This window comes from Myotis daubentonii, chromosome 8, assembly GCF_963259705.1.
Source record: "Myotis daubentonii chromosome 8, mMyoDau2.1, whole genome shotgun sequence".
Classification (NCBI taxonomy): Eukaryota; Metazoa; Chordata; class Mammalia; order Chiroptera; family Vespertilionidae; genus Myotis; species Myotis daubentonii.
Window position 1 is genome coordinate 73,202,790 of NC_081847.1, and position 13,387 is coordinate 73,216,176.

Below are 13,387 nucleotides of genomic sequence, written 5' to 3' on the forward strand. Positions count from 1 at the left end.
GGGGCAGTGAGGGACAACCTGGCCAGCAGAGGGGGGCAGTGAGGGGTGACCAGGCCAGTAGGGGGGCAGTTGGGGGTGACCAGGCCAGCAGGGGGGGCAGTAAGGGGCTACCAGGCCTGTGGGGGGGCGGTTAGGGGTGACCAGGCCAGTGAGAGAGGCAGTTGGGGGTGAATAGGCCAGCAGGGGGGCAGTTGGGGGTGCCCAGGCTAGCAGGGGGGACAGTTAGAGGCAATTAGGCTGACAGGCAGGTGAGCAGTTAGGAGCCAGTGGTCCCGGATTGTGAGAGGGATCCCCAGGATCAGGCCTAAACAGGCAGTCGGACTTCCCCTGAGGGGTCCCGGATTGGAGAGGGTGCAGGCTGGGCTGAGGAGACCCCCCCCGCCCCCTGTGCATGAATTTCATGCACCGGGCCTCTAGTATCCTATCAAATAATAGACAAAGATTGAAACTAACCGTACCTCCGCTACGCTTCCCATTGGCTAATCAGCGAGATATGCAAATTAACCGCCAACGAAGATGGCGGCTGGCAGCCACACAGCTGAAGCGAACAGGAGGTTTGCTTGCTCCAGTGATGGAGGAAGCCAAGGTTCCCCACCTGTCGTGGCCAGGCTCTGAGCTCCAAAAGCAACAAAGTTGAAATTATAGAAGCTAAACAAACCCCAGATACCTGCTTTCAGCAGGCTGTGGCCTCGGAGCTGGAGCGGCAACAAAGTTTCAATTATAGAAGGTAAATAAACCCCAGAATAAAAAAAGGACAGGCTGGGAGCTTCAGTTGCCCACGGGCTTGGCCAGCCTGAAAACCCTCAGCCCCTCATCCAGACTGGCCAGGCATCCCAGTGGGGACCCCACCTTAAAGGGAGTGTGGCCAGCCTGAAAACAGTTATCAGCCCCTCATCCAGGCTGGCCAGGCACCCAAGTGGGGAGCCCCACCCTGAAGGGGGTGCGGGCAGCCTGAAAACAGCCATCAGCCCCTCATCCAGGCTGGCCAGGCACCCCAGTGGGGACCCCCACCCTGAAGGGGGTGTGACCAGCTGCAAACAACCATCAGCCCCTCACCCAGGCTGGCCAGGCACTCAAGCGGGACCCCCACCCTGATCCAGAGCACCCTTCAGGGCAAACCAGCCGGCCCTCACCCGTGCACCAGGCCTTTATCCTATATAGTAAAAGGGTAATATGCAAACTGATCCTAACAGCAGAAAGACTGGGAATGACTGGTCACTATGACACACACTGACCACCAGGAGGCAGACGCTCAATGCAGGAGCTGCCCTCTGGTGGTCGGTGAGCTCCCACATGGGGGAGCTCTGCTCAGCCACAAGCCAGGCTGATGGCTGCCACTACAGCGGTGGTGGCGGGAGCCTCTCCTGCCTCCTCAGCAGCACTAAGGATGTCCGACTGCAGCTTAGGTCTGCTCCCTGCTGGTAAGTAGACATCCCCCGAGGGCTGCCGGGCTGCCAGAGGGATGTCTGACTGCCAGCTTGGGCCCGATCCCCCAGGGAGTGGGCCTAAGCCAGCTGGTGGACATCGTCCAAGGGGTCCCAGACTGCAAGAGGGCATAGACCGGGCTGAGGGACCCCTCCGAGTGCACAAATTTTTGTGCACCGGCCTCTAGTAGATTATAAAAGTTCATGTTCATTATGGAAAATTTGAGGTGTATCTGATTTTACAGTAGTTTCCCACATACTCTTTGTCCCAAAGGGCCTGACAGAGTAGAGGGGATGGGGGCCTGTTAACAGCAAAAGTCCCCAGGATCTCCTTGCATATAAAGGACCATGGTAGCCATCTGCTGTGTGCGTGCACTTGTGTGTGTGTGTGCATCAACACACACTCTTGTAGTGAAATAGACCAGGGGAACTGAGAGGCATTATTAGGGTGGCAGAGTTCTCAAGGTATAGTAAATGTAAATCTCTGTGAATGAATGGTGGAAGAGTGTGTACCTGTTTTATTATTTTTAATTGTCCATAATGGCACCAAGGAAGTTGAAATGGCACAAGCACTGTTGCAGAATTTTTGAAATGGAGAGAGACAGTAATAACAGTAACTTTCAAAATGTTTTATTTGAAACCTGGCACCCACCCATTTTTCTTAAGGGAAGCAACATTAGGTGGGTGAGAGTAAGAAGGAATGGGAATTTTTTATTGTTTTCTTTTTACATTATTAGCTTATCTTCTTGTGAAGGTAATTAAATGCTATATTCATACATAAGCACTGAAACACAGTGAGGAAGAGAGCAGGAGTCCTACTAGTTTTCATATAATTCAGAAGTTATACACATTTCCCCCCCTGCTGACAAATTTCTTGGTTTGCCCATACAGTCTGTATTATGTTCTAATTAAGTTGTGGGATGCTGAAGTTACTGTTTAATTTGTTCTTTATTGAGCCAGAAAAATTTAACCACAACTTTTGAGGAATGGCAATGCAGCAACAGAGGCTGCAATGCCATTTCCAGTGTTGTGCAGAAGTATGGGCTTTAGTGTGCATCTGTTCATCCACTCCTGCAACATAAAATTTCTCTTTACAAAAAGATTATGTAGTTTTGTATTTTTTAAATGTGCACCATAAAAGAGGTAAAAAAAAAAATAGAGGTAATTTAAGAGAGAGTGCTTTGTAAATCATTAGTTGCTGTTTGTAGAAATAAAAGTCATTCAGCACCTATTGATGTTGTTGATGACATCTGTTACGTTGTGGAGTGGCAGCATGCTGGTGTGTGACAGTCCATCCGGGTGCAATAAATGATTTCACAATAATAACATGAGGTTTGCCAAAGATTTCAGTGAACTAGAGCAGTTATTATTATAGTAGCATCACTTCCACTCCCTCAGAATTCACACACACACACACCTCAGAGTATGGGGTGGGGTTATCTGTGCAGCATGAATATCCCTGAAGGTGCAGGTAGCAATATCTTACATGTGAACAAATTGGGGGGAGTGGAATATTTGGTTTCCTTGATGTCTTTTCCTCCAAGTCTTCTTTCTTTGCTGAGTAATCTAATTCAAGCCATACTTGAGTCAGTCCCACCTCTTTCCCAGTCATTCCAGCCTGTGTTCTCTGATCTTCTCTGGCCCTATGATAACACAGGCCCAAGGAGTGGTGGTCCTGTGTGATCTCTGCCTGTGTGATCTCCGTGGCTGTCTCCAGTGTCAATATTATGTCACACTTCCACCTACCTCATCCCTGAGCTCCCGCTAAGGCCCGGGTTTATTTCCTCCTGACTTGTGGGATTGGCAGAGAAAAGGACTGCAACAGTTTACATATCTCATGGCACATTGCCCGAGTGCTCTTCAGAAAGCTTGAAAGAATTAAAAGTGCCATTAGCAGTGATAAGTTGGACCTGGTTTCCTCACATTCCTGGCAATGTTGTGGCCCTACTTATTTGCATGCTAGTTTGTGGTACTTTATCGGAAATTGTTTTTTGTTTTATGTGTGTTTGTGTGTTTTTGCGGTGAAGGGAGCTTTATTCAGTGCAAAACAGCTCAATTGTGATACAGCATGGCTGTAGGACAGCTCTGCTCTGCTCCTCCATGCTCTGCTTTGCCCTGTGCTGGTCTGCTCTGGTCTGCTTCACTCTGCTCTGGCGAGACATCTTCAGTGTTTCAGCTAAGTCTGGGAGACGCAGTCTTTATTGTTCGGTGGAAAGAAAGTGCGCTTGGAAATCCAGGCTGCGAGTTCGATCCCTGGGCTGGGTGCATACAGGGGCAATGGATTGATGTTTTTCTCTTTCTCCCTCTCCCTGCCCTTCATATGCCGCGCCCCCCCCCCCCGCATCCCTCTCTGTAAAAAATAAATTAAAAAAATTTTTAAAGGAATTTTTATTAGCATTGGTGAAATTTTTCTCTATTTTTTAAATGGTTGATTTCATTTTGTTGGGCAGAATGTTGAGTACATATGTCCGATTATAATATACTAGGGGCCCGGTGCACGAAATTCGTGCACTGGGTGTGTGTGGGGGGGAGTGTCCCTCAGCCCAGCCTGCCCCCTCTCACATACTGGGAGCCCTCAGGCGTTGACCCCCATCACCCTCCAATCGCAGGATCGGCCCCTTGCCCAGGCCTGACGCCTCTGCCAGAGGCGTCAGGCCTGGGCAGGGGACCCTTATTTCCCCCCATCACTGGTTCTGCCCCCAGCCCAGGCCTGATGCCTCTGGCCCAAGCGTCAGGCCTGGGCAGGGGACCCCCAGACCCCTCCGATTGCTGGCTCTGCCCCTTGCCCAGGCCTGACGCCTCCGCCAGAGGAGTTGACCCTCATCACCCTCTGATCACCAATCACCGGATCGGCCCCTTGACCAGGCCTGAGGCCTCCGGCAGAGGTGTCAGGCCTGGGCAGGGGACCCCCAGCTCCCCGCGGTTGCAGGCTCCACCCCTGCCCAGGCCTAACACCTCTGGCCTAGGCGTCCGGCCCAGGCAGCAGGGACCCACAGCTGCAGCGGCCCCGCGATCGTGGGCTTCGCTTTAGGCCCAGGCAAGGGACCCCTAGCTAACGGGACTGCCAGCTTTGACCGTGCCCAGCTCCCATCGCTGGCTCCACCCCTACTTTCTGCTATCACTGGCCAGGGCGGAAAAGGCACCTGATTCTCCGATCATGGCTGGGGGGCAGGGCAAAGGCGGCCCCAGGGCTGCCTTTGTCCTGCCCCCCAGCTCTTAGCTCCCCCCTGGGTTTTCGATCACTGTCAGTGGCAGGGGGCTTCTTCCTGCTTTCCCTTTCGCCTCCCTGCATTGTGCCTACATATGCAAATTAACCGCCATCTTGTTGGCAGTTAACTGCCAATCTTAGTTGGCAGTTAATTTGCATATAGCCCTGATTAGCCAATGAAAAGGGTATCGCTGTACGCCAATTACCATTTTTCTCTTTTATTAGATAGGATACCCCTTTTTATTAGCTGGATTCATTTCTCAAACTTTCTTCATTTCAGAATTTGTGACAGTTTGTTACTTGAGAATGGTTTTCTGGGGTTTGATAATTTAAAGTTGAGAAATAAAGGAGGTAAACTTGTACTAACATAATTTACCTAGAACTCATTCCACTAGTGAAGATTGAGGGGTAAAATTCATTTAACTACCTTGATTCAGAGCACTTACCATTTCTCTGGTATTTATAGTTTTCTTGAGGTGAATAATTGTTCCATCAGTTGCTAATCCTCACTGTGATTCTTAGAAATATCCCTTACTAACTGACTTTCCTTTTCCAAATCCCTCTCTGCCCGCCTCCCTTTCCCCTTGGTCTACTCTAGGCTGACTACACCCACTTTGAAGCTTGTTATTACCTCCTTGTGAGTACCAATATCCTGGCAGCGTTTTAGGGTCCTTTTTATAGAAAATGCCTCTGACTCTTAGAGGAAAAAACACACTAAATATACAAATATTAAACTGGTAAACTGTAATTGTGGCCCTAAGGATGCTTGGAATCATGAGTCCTTCATATTTCATCAAACACACCATGAATGCAGAAAATGGGACCATCTCACTTTCAAGTTCTGCTTAATTGCCTACATGACACATTGATTTGGGTATGAGAAATAATCGTGAACATAAGGATAATTATGTGCCTCTGATGGCTTCCTGAGGGTATGGTATTCTGTAGCTCTGTGGGATGTTTAGGAAATCAAAGTACATAATAAATATGAGGCAGTGTCTGTCTGGGCTAGAGTGGGCAGCTGAGACTCTATGACCTGTTTGTACACTGTATATGAGGGAAGGTGAGTGCTTCAGACCCCAGGCAGTACAACTAAATTACAGGTTTCCTAGACTAGGATTGTTCCTGTTCCCCCTGATGCGCAGTGCACCTCTGAGCCAATTGCTGGGCTCTTATTACTATGGTGCTCCAAAGTCATTTATTTATTTATTTTTAAAATATATTTTTATTGATTTCAGAGAAGAAATGGGGGCGGGGAGAGAGAGAGAGAGAGAGAGAGAGAAACATCAGTGATGAGAATCATTGATTGGCTGCTTCCTGTACGCCTTCCAATAGGGATTGAGCCCTGACCAGGAATCGAACTGTGACCTCTTGGGTCAGGGGTTGACATTCAACCACTGAGCCACACCTGCTGGGTTCTAAAGTCATTTATGAGGAAAAGGTCAGTGTCATCCAAGGGCATTGTGGTTGAAAATGGGACTTAAGTCCTGGGTAGCATAAAACCAGTCATTTAGAAAGTCATATGAGCCCAAGCTGGTTTTGCTCAGTGGATAGAGCATCGGCCTGCAGACTTAAGGGTCCCGGGTTCAATTCTGGTCAAGGGCACATGCCTGCATTGCAGGCTTGATCCCCAGTGGGGGGCATGCAGGAGGCAGCTAATCAATGACTCCCTTATTATTGATGTTTCTATCTCTCTCTCCCTCTCCCTTCCTCTCTGAAATCAATAAAATATATTTAAAAAAAATAAAAAGTCATATGAAATATTGGAATGGAATTTATTTTGTCAATTAAAACCATATATGCACATGGTTTTAAACATCAAGTAATACAGGATAGCATATTATGAAGTGCAAGAGTGACCTTTCCTATCTCACACCAGTTCCTCTCTCACTTTTTTTTTTTTTTGGTTAATCCACATTTTTTTTCATTGATTTTTTTTTTTTTTTTAAGAGTGAAAGGAGGGAGGGACGGAGGAGGAGGGGGGAGAGGGAGGAGGAGGGAGAGAGGGGGGGGGGAGGGGAGAGGCATCAGTGTGAGAGAGACACATCAATTGGTTACCTCCTGCACACGCCACGACCAGGGTCAGGGTTGAACCTGCAACCCAGGTATGTCCCTTGACTGGGAATTGAACTCTTGACCCTTTGGTGTGCCAGCTGAAGCTCTAACCAGTTAGAAACACTGGCCAGAGCTCACTTTTTCAAAAGAAATAATTTGAACTCTTTTACCTCTCATTTTTATTGTGTATATTTGTATTTCGTGATTTATCAATTACTGATATTATTTATTGATTTTCTTTCCAAGGAAATAAGAGCTTAGCTTATTTCTATCCCCTCTCCTCCAGTTCTCTCAACATAGTCATGCCATTTTTTTTTGTTCCTCTTCTGACTTCTTTTGTAATTTAATATGCCAGCATCTTTTATAACTTATATACAAAGACAGTGTCTTTTTTACTTGACCCTATCTGGAGAAATAAATTAGGGTTTGGGATAGAATTGGGTAGCACCAGGGCTTATACTAAGGGCTCTGGGGATTGTTGGACTAGAAGACTGCTGATTACAAATGTTCTGAAGAAGTATTCTTTTCTTTGTTCTGTGTATTCCTCATGTGTCACAGTTAATCCTGAGATAATCTAAAATATTTTATTTTGGATTTTATCAGAATCTTTGCCTTTTTTTATATTTTACAGAAATAAATATCTTCCTTCAATAGATGATAATGAAAATACAGAAGAAAGAGAAGCAGGTAGGTGATGTCACTTATCTTTTTAATTTTTTTAATTAACCCTCATCTGAGAATATTTTTCCCATTGATTTTTAGAGAGAGTGTAAGAGGGTTGGGGGGAGGGAAGAAACCCATGTGAGAGAGACACGTTGATAGGTTGCCTCCCACATGCACCCCAACCTGCAATGGGGATTGAACCTGTAACCCAGGTATGTGCCTTTGACTGGGAATTGAACACGAGGCCCTTTGGTGCACGGGCCGACACTCTAACCACTGCGCAGCCTGATTTCACATATCTTTTAAGTGAATGCATCTGGCATACACTTGTGCTTTTTTAACAAAAAGAGAGCCAGCAGTTTTGGATCCTATCTTAGTCTCTGGTAGTTACCCTGTTGCCTCTGTTTCCCATTCTCCATGTGGTAACTGAGAGCTCTGTTCTGAATGAGTTAATATATGGATTTCTAAGTTTTTATAAAGAGCAATGTGATCAATTATTTATATGTTTGTCACTTTTGATGTTTGGCTAAAATAAAAGGATTCTCATTTATAAATTCTGTGGACGTTTCCTTCTAGAGAAAACATTAACTATTTGGTATTTGGTTTCTGCAAGAGAGGGGAGTTGATAAAAAAAAAAAATTGGCCTCTGTGACCGATCCTTCCAGGATCTTTTTCCTTAGTTAGTACTTCTATGCTCCAGGTGGTTACATATTTAAAGGAACCCAGAGACCTCAACCAGTGAAGCTCAGGGAGGTGAGATGGGGGGACCTGCTTCTGTCTCTTGGAAACAGGCTATCTCTCATGGGCTGGTTTTCCTTTTATAGAATCAAATGACCACCTGGTAACTGGGGAGTTCTGAATTCCTGCCCTTCACTGGCCCCCTGTGCAAATATGTTGCGTGGGATCAGCCAACTTTCCTCTCCACTCTGCTCCTAAGCAGCAGTGACCAGTTAGATAAAGGGCAACTTAGGGATTTGGTTATAAGGACTACCTTCTGGTCTGTCCTCAGTGGATAGGTCCTTGTGAAACCAAAACAAACGACCTGTTTTGGGAAATTAATTGACTCATCTGCTGCCAATTCTTAACAGGAAGAGCAGTGATTTCTTCCTGTTCTGGCCCTATGGGGTGTCAGCTGGTAGACAAAAATGCAGTTACATCTGTCAGGCAGTTATCCTATGGGTATACTTAGACAGGTATGCAAAACTGTATTTACAGGGCTTTCATTGCTGCTTTGTTTAGAAAAGCAAAACTGGAAAGACTTACATGTCCCTCAAAAAGGAGACTATTTAATCATAGCATATCCACCTAGTGCAGCGGTTCTCAACCTGTGGGTCGCAATCCCTTTGGCGGTCGAACAACCCTTTCACAGGGGTCGCCTAGGACCATCCTGCATATCAGATATTTACATTATGATTCATAACAGTAGCAACATTACAGTTATGAAGTAGCAATGAAAATAATTTTATGGTTGGGTCACAACATGAGGAACTGTATTTAAAGGGCCAGAAGGTTGAGAACCACTGACCTAGTGGAATATTATGCTATTGTTAAAAAGAACTTGTTATGGAAGAGAGCCCCCAAACCCTCAAAACAATTGGCATGTTTAATTTTTAAGACATTCTTTAAGGCAGTGGTTGCCAACCTTTTGGACCTCACGGACCACTGGTGGTCCGTGGACCACTGGGTAATCTTTTATTTCAATAAAAACATTGTTTACCAGAATTACCTCTAAATGAATTAGAATTTCTTTCTTTTGTGGTTTTACTTGTTCATATTAAGACCTTTGGTATGTCAGCCAGCTATTGAGTAGCCTCAGAGGGGTTTTCATTTTAGGCTTCACAGTAATGTTGATAAACAGGGCATTATTTAAAAGTTAATATTAGCTGTGGTAGAGGAGCAAGTTAATTAAGTGAAGACATTTTCAGGAGGAATTGATTCTACTCCTCCTAGAGCACTGGTGATAGGCCATACTGATGACTGAACCACAAGAAGTTTCAGAGCGTGAAAACAGAAAATTATGATTATGCTAAAGCAATCCTCAGACTTCAGGACCGAGCGTAAGTGTAGAGAGTTCATTGCCAGAGAAAGAGGCACATAACCTTGGTTGCAGGCTCCCAGCCCTGATCAGGGGCATGTGGGAGGCAACCAATCGATGTGTCTCTCTCACATCGGTGTTTCTTTCTGTCTCTCCCTCTCCCTTCAACTCTCTAAAAATCAATGGAAAAAATATCTACGGGTGAGGATAAAAAAACCTATACCATTCCCCAACTGGCATGGCTCAGTGGTTGAGCATCAACCTATGAACCAGGAGGCTACAGTTGGATTCACAGTCAAGGCACACACCCGGGTTGTGGACTGTAACCCTGGAGGCTGGGCATGAGGAGGCAGCCGATCAATGATTCTCTGTCATCATTGATGTTTCCCTCTCCCTCTCCCTTCCTTTTTGAAATCAATAAAAATATTAAAAAAACAAAAATCCCACACCACTTCTGGTGGGTTATTGACAGATAATAAGTTTATAATTTTTATTACTAATATCTGCCTTTTGGGGAAAATCCCCCTTTTCATCATTGACTAATTGTGCTGCATTTTGTGGGTTTCCCTTCTCTACAGTGGTCGGCAAACTCATTAGTCAACAGAGCCAAATATCAACAGTACAATGATCAAAATTTCTTTTGAGAGCCAAATTTTTTAAACTTAAACTATATAGGTAGGTACATTGTTATCAACTTAATTAGGGTACTCCTAAGGCTTAGGAAGAGCCACACTCAAGGGGCCAAAGAGCCGCATGTGGCTCTTGAGCCACAGTTTGCCAACCACGGCTCGAGTATGTTCCAGCCCTGCCATTGCCTAGGAATGTACCATGACAAATTTCTTCATCTCTTTGAACTAATGGTCTTTTTTTTTTTTAAAAAATAAAGCTTTATTGTTGAAAGTATTACACATGTTTTTCACTTTGTGTAAAGTAGTGAGTCCTGCCAGAATGACCAGTTTCCCCTGGCTTTAGTTACGATAAAGATCCTCCCCCCCCACCCCCACCCCCAAAAAAATCCTTTCTTTCATCTTTTTTCTCCTGTGATTCTGAGTGTTATGCTTGGGAATAATCAGATGAGGGGAGGGAACTGGAAAGAACAGAAGGGGAATCATGCAGCTGAATTTTGTACTCTCCATCACTCTCAGGGTGGGCCAGGAAGTCTGAGCACAGATTGGGTAACCAGACAGACCTCACCACCTGGCAAGTGTCTGTGCCCTTTCGCATCAGCCAGGCCTCTTGTTAGGAGAGCAGGCTACTCACATGGTGCTGTTCCTGAGCCATCAAAGATCATTGTAACCATCTTCCTGGAAAGCCTGCTTGTCCCTCCCAGGTTCTCCTTAAGTTAGTTTTTTGTTCCTGACCCAAAATAAGGGAGTTATTTTGGTTATTACAGGAGAGTGTGTTGCTCTGTGAATCTAGCATCCATGTTTTTACCAGATTACTGCCAACCTTAGCTTAGTTATGAAATGACAAATGCACTTTGCCACACCAGACCTGAAAGTATGAGCTGTAACGTATGTTTCCAAGGAGATGTTTCTTTAAAAGTGGTAACTTTAGGAGACTGTACCTTTATTTGATGGTGCTCAAAAACAGCTTTGGAACTTCCTTTTTAGGGTTGCCTTTAGCCTCTGTGACACATTCTTTCTAATGGCATCCATTACAAGAAAGCTTTCTTCTATATGGTAGTTGTTTTTTTCATGTGGCCAAAGGTTGTTTGGTGCGAATCTGGTGAATAAGTTAGGCTATCATACAGTAGAACACTATTTTTACTTAATAATAAAAGGCATAATTTTGAATGATGCAAATTTTCTTATTGAAAATCAAACCAGCTGAATTTTGATGCTGCTTAATGATATGTGAGAGCAAAGATTTGGGGGATATAAAGCAACATACTGAGTTTGATGCTGCAGCCTTACCACCCCATTTAATATTACTTTTATACATGAACACATTTGAACAGAATTTTTGTGTATGAGCATGATAAGTGCAACTCTAGGTGAGAACGGTGTGCCTTGGGTTTGTTTCTGCTAGTGCCATCTAAAGGTATTTTGTGGGAAACTGTTGTTGTTACCTGTTTAACAATCTGGAGCTTAAAAAATGTTTCAGAATTTTGCATATAACGTGGAAAATCCTTGAGGTTTTTACATATGAATTTCTCACATAATTTCTTATTAACAATGACTTGGTATAGCTCCACCAGAGGAAAGGCAAATAATGTGTGTCCTGTTCGCCACCATATCCCCAAGGCCTAACCCAGGACAAACTGACACATAGTAGGAACTTAGTAAATGTTGAACAAATACATGCCTTCAAACTTAATAATGTTCCTTGCATGAAGCATGCAAAAGACGAGTAATACTCTTGTTTCTCTCTTTTTATAGTTGTCACATTTAAAAGTTCTGAATCACTCCCCAATGTCTGATGCCTCCGTCACTTTTGACTACAAATCCCCCTCCCCGTTTGACCACAGCACTGATCAGGAAGAAAAAATTGAAGATGTTGCCAGTCACTGTCTGCCCCAGAAGGACCTGTACCCTGCTGAAGAGGAAGCTGAGACCCTTTTTCCTAGGAAAATGACATCTCATAATGGGATGGAGGACAGTGGAGGAGGGGGCACTGGAGTGAAGAAGAAACGGAAGAAAAAGGATCCAGTAGAGCAAGAGGGGGCAGCAAAGGGAAGAAAGGACAGGGAGCCCAAGCCAAAGAGGAAGCGAGAACCTAGAGAGCCAAAGGAACCCAGAAAGGCCAAGGAGCCCAGGAGGGCCAAGGAGCCCAAGGATCCTAAGCAGAAGGATGGAGCAAAGAAAGCACGGAAGCCCCGGGAGGTCTCGGGCACCAAAGAGGCCAAAGAGAAGAGGAGCGGTGCTGACTCTACAGCCAGGACGAAGTCCAGGAAGGCCAGGTGCGTCCCTTTCACCCCATTCCGAGCTCTTGGCTCTGTCTCTGCCTTTGGGCTTACTCCAACCCCTGGACACAACTTTACTATGTTCTGCCAAAATGAACTATTTTCTCATCTCGTAATGAGAGCAAGATAACCTAGTACTGGCCCTACAATTTCTTGCCATTCCGTTTGAATTAAAAATTAGAGTATGTTAGCATGCACAGCATGGAAGGGAAGGGACGTCACAAGTGTGATTCAGGTATGGCAGCGGGTTTTAGAACAGCAGCAGCGTACAGCGGCAAAGAAGGGGTACAGTCCTGGGAATCAGTGGTGTAGGTGACCTGCAAAAGCCATGGGTGTGCACAGAAGAAAAGGATGCCAAACTTCCCTAGGCTGTGAGCTCTTGAGTGCAGGACCATTCATTCGTAGTCTTTATTTGCATTCAGTAATTAACACCGCACCTGACAGGACGTAGGTGCTCAAGAAATGGTGAGTAAATGAGACCAGAGGAGACCATATGTAGAGAGAGGGGAGATCAGAGGACATGGACGAAGTACGGAGTTGGGTGATAACTGAGGGCCCTGGCTGCAGATTCTATCAGGATCCAAATGCACTCAGGGAATTCAACATTTGTCATCTGTATACAAATGTAATATTTTATGTTTGGTTTATGTCTCAGTTCTTGGTGCCGAACATATTTTGAGGACATACAAAACAACAAATATATAACTTTTTATTATATTTAAGAGGAATTTAAGTTTCTAAAATCTAAGTGCAGAGGTAGAATATAGACCAGGGGCACCCATAAAAACACAAAAATGCAAATGCTAACAGAACATAAAGTAGTGAGTCCATCCTGTTTGAAGTGAGGCATGGAAGAAGTAACTTGAAGAGAGAAAGCATTGTAGGTTGTCTGCTGCGACTCTGAATTTACTATATGGTTCAGTTCATTTTCAGAAGGACAGTTGGTTGAGACCAGATGGATGATTTTGTAATCCAAGTTAAGACTGTCTTATCAAGTTCATTTCCTTCTGTCTGGTGGGAGATTTCATCTTTTGTCTATTGTAGAGGCTTGGGTGGGATCCTAGGAATGTCTGCCTGCCCCAGAAGGTCAAGACAGA

The 13,387-nt window shown here is 45.1% G+C and overlaps 1 protein-coding gene across 2 annotated transcripts in view; it reads left to right on the top strand.

The window, feature by feature from the left end:
* Nucleotides 1-13,387, top strand: part of CHD6 (chromodomain helicase DNA binding protein 6) — a 185,468-nt gene that overhangs the window by 43,301 nt on the left and 128,780 nt on the right. For both annotated transcript variants that reach the window (XM_059707058.1, XM_059707057.1), the window contains exons 2-3: nucleotides 7,319-7,374; nucleotides 11,767-12,287. In XM_059707058.1, coding sequence (XP_059563041.1) covers nucleotides 7,342-7,374; nucleotides 11,767-12,287 — 554 coding nt within the window. In that variant the 5' untranslated portion in view covers nucleotides 7,319-7,341. The remainder of the gene's footprint in view (nucleotides 1-7,318; nucleotides 7,375-11,766; nucleotides 12,288-13,387) is intronic.